This window comes from Triticum aestivum, chromosome 1B (genome assembly GCF_018294505.1).
Source record: "Triticum aestivum cultivar Chinese Spring chromosome 1B, IWGSC CS RefSeq v2.1, whole genome shotgun sequence".
NCBI classification, from domain to species: Eukaryota; Viridiplantae; Streptophyta; class Magnoliopsida; order Poales; family Poaceae; genus Triticum; species Triticum aestivum.
Window position 1 is genome coordinate 10,256,215 of NC_057795.1, and position 6,533 is coordinate 10,262,747.

The 6,533-nt window shown below is 43.1% G+C and overlaps 1 protein-coding gene across 1 annotated transcript; it reads right to left on the bottom strand.

Moving 5' to 3' along the window:
- Positions 1–1,871: 1,871 nt before the first annotated feature.
- Positions 1,872–3,697, bottom strand: LOC123084203 (uncharacterized). Its single transcript, XM_044505929.1, has 3 exons — positions 3,321–3,697; positions 2,541–2,868; positions 1,872–2,450 (listed from the first exon to the last, which is right to left on the bottom strand). Exons 1-3 carry the CDS (start codon positions 3,539–3,541, stop codon positions 2,175–2,177), a joined length of 825 nt encoding a protein of 274 aa, XP_044361864.1. The 5' UTR covers positions 3,542–3,697; the 3' UTR covers positions 1,872–2,174.
- Between the last annotated feature and the right edge of the window lie 2,836 nt (positions 3,698–6,533).

Here is a 6,533-nt window from a genome sequence, read left to right on the forward strand (position 1 = left end):
AACTGTCATCGCAACGTTAAGCATGCGAACCCTACGGGTTCGAGAACTATGTAGACATGACCTAGAACAGTTTCCGGTCAATAACCAATAGCGGAACCTGGATGCTCATATTGGCTCCTACATATTCTACGAAGATATTTATCGGTCAAACCGCATGACAACATACGTTGTTCCCTTTGTCATCGGTATGTTACTTGCCCGAGATTCGATCGTCGGTATCCAATACCTAGTTCAATCTCGTTACCGGCAAGTCTCTTTACTCGTTACGTAATGCATCATTCCGTAACTAACTCATTATCTACATTGCTTGCAAGGCTTATAGTAATGTGCATTACCGAGAGGGCCCAGAGATACCTCTCCGACAATCGGAGTGACAAAACCTAATCTCGAAATATGCCAACTCAACATGTACCTTTGGAGACACCTGTAGAGCTCCTTTATAATCACTCAGTTACGTTGTGACATTTGGTAGCACACATGTTCCTCTGGTAAATGAGAGTTGCATAATCTCATAGTTATAGGAACTTTGTATAAGTCATGAATAAACCAATAGCAACATACTAAACGATCAAGTGCTAAGCTAATGGAATGGGTCAAGTCAATCACATCATTCTCCTAATGATGTGATCTCATTTAATCAAATGACAACACATGTCTATGGTTAGGAAACATAACCACCTTTGATTAATTAGCTAGTCAAGTAGAGGCATACTAGTGACATTAAGTTTTTCTATGTATTCACACATGTATCATGTTTCCGGTTAATACAATTATAGCATGAATAATAAACATTTATCACGATATGAGGAAATAAATAATAACTTTATTATTGATTCTAGGGCATATTTCCTTCATCCGATCAGCTCTATAGCTTGTCCGTACAAGTAGAATAAATTTTCAATAATTTATACCACCTGCTACGCTAGCTTGTCCTTTCTCGCATTTCATTTGTAAGTGGTCCTTTCTCGCACTTTCACTCGTAAGTGCTCCTTTCTAGCACTTCATTTGTCATGACTCGTAAGTGGTCTAAAACGTCAAAAATTCCAAGTAGAACCGGTCTATCATGTTCACTGTTGAAGAGTGAACCACTTGACATCTTTTTTTATACAAGTTGTATGATTTGATGGACAAACAAACATGTTCGGCTAAGGGCATGGACACCACATGGCCTCTGCTAGCTGCCCCGCAGGCCATGTAGGTTCGGGTGTCAGGGACGGTGGCCTCACAGTCACAAGGTGTCGGGAAAGCGTGCGGAGGAGGCCTTAGCTTAAGCACGAGAGAGAGAAGAAAGTAGGGGGAACGAAAGTGAGAGGTAGATTGGGGCCCCGCTAGCTACTGCTGCTACGGCTGGGTGATAATGCTTCCATAGTTCATGCCTAAGTAAGTTTCGACAAAGAAAAAGGGAAACATGGGGGGGCATTGGCCCCATGCCTCAGTGATTGCCCCCGCCTACCAAAATATACTCTCACCTTTTGAGGAAATTAATTGATAATCTGGATCCTGGTACCTTTTCCATAGGTGCAAGCCGTCAGCAATTATCTCCTCGAGATTACAATATTAATTGAAATTTAGCAGACATACTTCATATTCAGTTACCCCTGTTTTCCCTACGTGTGGTCGGTCAAGTGCTTCATGGCTGGCCCCAATGGAGAGTAACATAGAGTAGTAACATACATGCCACGTAAGCATGTTACTACTCTATGTTACTACCTTCACAATGGGTGATAACTTATGGGTGGTAACTTAGAGGGTTTATTTATTGCTTTTGTGGGATCTATAGTAGTACTTCAACTTTGTGATCTATATGTGGCATGTATCAACAAAACTTGTGTTTTCCGATACTTATGGATGAATAAAAGAACACAAATTTGGATCATAACAAATAATAAAGTATAATATTATATTATTGAAATATATAGAACATATTTAGCAATACATCGATCAAGACTTGGATATAATCTATTCGCGCCCAAACTTTCTCCATATATGCTCAATCAAATCATTTTTAAGAGCCTTATGCGTTGGACGATCACGAACTCTAACATCTCTTTCAAGTACCTCGGCAAATTCTGGTATGTCACCATGAGTAAATACCGAAGGAAGGGCAATCGATGAGCCTGCTTCATAATTCAAATCAAGAATATTTCCCGCCTCTTCTTGTTCATCATCGACTATCATGTTGTGTAGAATGATGCATGCCAACATAATATTATTGAGATCACCCCGTTCATATAAACGTGCCGGAAGCCGTAAAATAAACCATCACGCCTACAACACACCAAATGCACGTTCCACGTCCTTTCTTGCTCCCTCTTGATGTTTCGCAAACAACTTGTGCGGTTACTTGGTGTGGCAGTATTGTATAGAGCAGCAATGTCATCCCAAAACTGCTCAGACTTCTTTCCGTTCCCATCAATGGGATTGAGTGAACACTCCAGCCAAGCACCTGCCTACATTGTTCACAATTAATTCAGTTGAGGCCAACAACAAACAAGAAATTATATGCACACTAAACGGATTTGAGCAACGAATATCCTTACCAGTCTCTCATGTTCCTCGGGTGTATAGGGCAGACGATATGCGGTCCTTGCTCCCGATTCGTCGGCATCTACACTCTTGACCTTCCTTTTCTTTTTCTTTGAATCAACTTTGGTGGGAGCAGACTGAGATGAAACATTAGAGTGCGGTGGTGGCGGTGGTGTTGAAAAGGGATCATGTGGGGAAGCACCAACAAAGTGCAAATTCTCCATATTTTGGTATCCTTGTTCATGATGGTGCATTGGCTGAGGTTGAAAATTGTAAGGATTCATGGGCGGTACTTGTCCAAAACTTAGCAGGCCTTCAGGTGCAGAGGTATACATCGGCCTCCTGTTATATTGTAAATATCATAATTAAGAAGCATTGTCCAAAGCTTGCTATTAGAAACTTTTTTCTGTTCTAATCATTGCAAGAAAAAAGTACAAACAAACAAGCGAAGGACATCCAAGTTCAAGTGTCTGATATAGTAGTAAACCGTTTGCACAATAAGCACACAGACACACATCACGGGGTACTTGCATATCCTGCTACGTCCACAGCGAAATCCGATTCAACAAGCAAAAACCTGAAGAATTGCAATGGTCTAATGCTACAGAAATTAAGGCTAAGACTTCAGAGTCTCTCTGCTTCAACACGCACACATGCTGAATTAGGTACTCGAGCTATAGAAATTACAATTACCTAATGCTGCTCTATAACCCAAATAGAATTACATAATGCTGCATACTCGAGCTACAGAAATTGTAATTGCCAAAGATTGAATTAAAGCAGAAATTTTATACCATGTAGGGTTGGCTGAGGAGGATTCCATGAGAGGCGGGTATAGGTGTGGCGGTGTCGAGGGGCTGGCCGAGGATCTTGTCGGGGCGCCGGGGTAGAAGAGAAGCTGTGGAGAGCGGCTGGCGAACGAGCTTGCTGTGGCGCCGGGGGAGTGCTGTGGCGGCGGCGAGGTGGCCGATGGCCGGACTTGCGCGGCGTCCTTACGGGCACCGTACTTGGCCATGAATCTGGTGGCTTTGCGCTGCCTGCCAGAGCCGCCGCTGGCCGGCAAGACGGAGTGCGGGGCGCCGGAGCTCCAAGGCGGCAGGGAGGGAGAAGGATGAGGCCCAGCCGTGGAGGAAGAGAAAGTCACACGGGTGGGGATTTTCTTGGTTGCTTCGCGATGCGTCCGTCCGCCCGCACACAGGATCGATTAGCATTAATTTTTTCTCGTATGCAGCGCTATGTTACCGGAACTAGCTAAGTTCCTCCAAAGCTCTCTCTCTTCATTTAATCAATGCCACGTAGGAATTTTTGCTGAGTTGGACCCGAAGTTCTTGCTAAAGTTCTCTGCATTGGGGCCAGCCTCAATGGTGGTATGTAACTGTGACGAGTCAAAATAAATACAGAGTATTTAATTACTTGGTTGTAATAGTTTTGGTTCTCGTCTCCTCCCTAGCCTCCAGAAATAAAGACATGTTACTATAACCAGTACTGCAGCGACACTGGGTACTAGAATGGCTATTAGAACTCTGAGTTCTCTTATCTCTGCAACTATCTGTAGATAAATCCAAACCTGAAAAGTATCGACACAAGGAAATGTATATTAGGGAATCCCCAAATTGCGTGCTCCCAATATTTCAAAATACATGTCATTGTGTGTTGTGTGTGTGCGTGGGCCGGGGGGGGGGGGTATTGGCCCCCATGCCTCAGTCATTATCCCTGCCTAACAAAATATATTCGCACTAATTCCGCTAACGGTCTCCAACCATCATATCAGATGCCTGATTGTATGAAATATCCGAGGTTAGTGCAAGAAAGACAAGTTACCTAAATAGTATTTTCTACACAAGAAGTTTAACCTTATGTGTTTTTGTTTTCTTTTACGAAATAATGCCATCGTGTGGCACCTAAAGTTCTTAATCTATGAAAGAGCCGGCCCTTAATGAAAGTGGCATTTGATATGCGGCACTGAGAGGTGAAGATAGATATTGGTATCAATAGATTTATATAGACTTAATATTTGTGTACTCCTCTATTCCTCCAAGAGACCATTTGTTTTATAGAATAACTTTTATACGAGGCACTGAGAGGACTACAAAAATATGTAAAGGAAAAACTAACTTTCAACTGGTTGTGGCACTGATGAAGGCAATGGTCCAAACGGGCTTGCAGTTGCACAATTGGCAGGCGGTTGATGAAAGAGTACGTCTGATACTGGAAATTGCACCGCGCACCAAAAACTTGTCCACCCTGCGTTCCGAAGAAAAAGTCACGGATGAACTGCCAAGTTAAGTTTCTGGGGCAGTTTTGGGCCATCAAGTCCGGGCCACACTATGCCAGTGCGTAAATATTGGGGTAGGTCTTATCGAATGCTTGCTCACCGGTGTTGAAGCGACTATCTGGATCCGAGGATGCGTGTTCGATGGTCGCGTTGACAGGTCGGCCGATGGCTGCAAAGAATGTCGGAGCCACGGCGGCGCTGACGTTCTTGGCGTTCGGAACGATGACATTAGTCATGGTGATAACACTCGCGAGGTTGTAGATCAGTGTGTTACTAATGCATTATATAGTGGTTTCTGAAGTGATATAAATTAGTCTAGAGCACACTTTATGCTAGAGGAAATTTGACAAAAATGACACACCATCGCGTCACTCACTTGCAGGACTAGCGGCTACACTTCTTCGACACAAGGTGTGCCCTTTGTGCCAAAGGTACGAAGAATATGTGTGTCACTTTGTCAAATATTTCTTCATGCAACTAGTTTTACATACAACCCATATCCTCGTTCTTTTATCTTCCTATTTTTTAAAAAGGTGCTAGATATTGGTATTCCTCTATGACACTATTCTTCCTAGTTTTAAAGAGCCTACATTCAGTTGAGGTCTTCAATTAGAATTGGATCATCTGATTTTTATTGGACCAATAATTTCTCAAAGCCCTCTCATTCAATTCTTTATACAATATAGTATGCTTCCTAATTTGTAAGACCTCATAATTAATTGAGGCCTTCAATTTAAAATCGGTCACCTGATTTTGACTAGGTCAACAATTTCTCAAGGAGCGTTGTCATTCAATTCTTTTCAAATTTTCTATGTCATCTAACTTTAAGCAATTTCATTCAATTGAGGTATTAAATTTTCGATTTGGTTTATGATTTTGTCCGGGCCAATGATTTTTCAAATCAATCAGCAGCAACCGGTCCATAAAAAACATGTCAAAATCCCGCGCACCCTCCCACCACCTAGAAAAAAAGAAGCGTCACCATGTGATACTGTAGCGCCAATATAATACATGCATCCACTGACACAGAAATCCCCCCACATAAATATACGTTGGCTAGTGGATAACACATGACCACATCACGAAACACCCACCAAATCACCGCATTATAAAAAACAAAAACAAAACATCACTCCAGTAATACACCTTATACTTTCAAATAGAGTGAATTTCTTTTAAGAAATCCGACAACACCAACGGCGTAGCAAAGCGCGCCCAACCCTTCTAGTGGCATATCATGTGGGCTTGCTTGCAACGGATATCACATTCATACATAATACGATCATATGTGACAAAGGAAAAACAACAAGATTCGAATTACTAGTATTAGGAGTTTATGGTGTTTAAAAAAGGTATTAGGAGTCTATGCACATTATAGAGTTTTTGTACCTTATCTTACCTTTTATAGGTCACAAGAAGCCACATGCCGCCATGAGTTTCCGCATAGGGCGACGCTAGGCGCCGGCGCACCGGCCCAACAGTTGGGCCGGTCCAGCCCTGGCCGTCCGATGCAGCGATTAAAGACCGTCAGATCTGTCCCTCGTTTCTTCCTCCTCACGAGTCATTTTTTCAAAAAAAAAAACAACAGCCCGAGCGCCGTGGAGACCACGCTATACCTCGCGAGAAAAAGGCCGAGCTTGAAGCACCACCGCGGCACCCTCGTCGCCGGTGGGTGCCCTCGCCGGCCTTCCGTGTTTGCCCAAGAACCACGCTCGCCATGGATGCAGCTCCG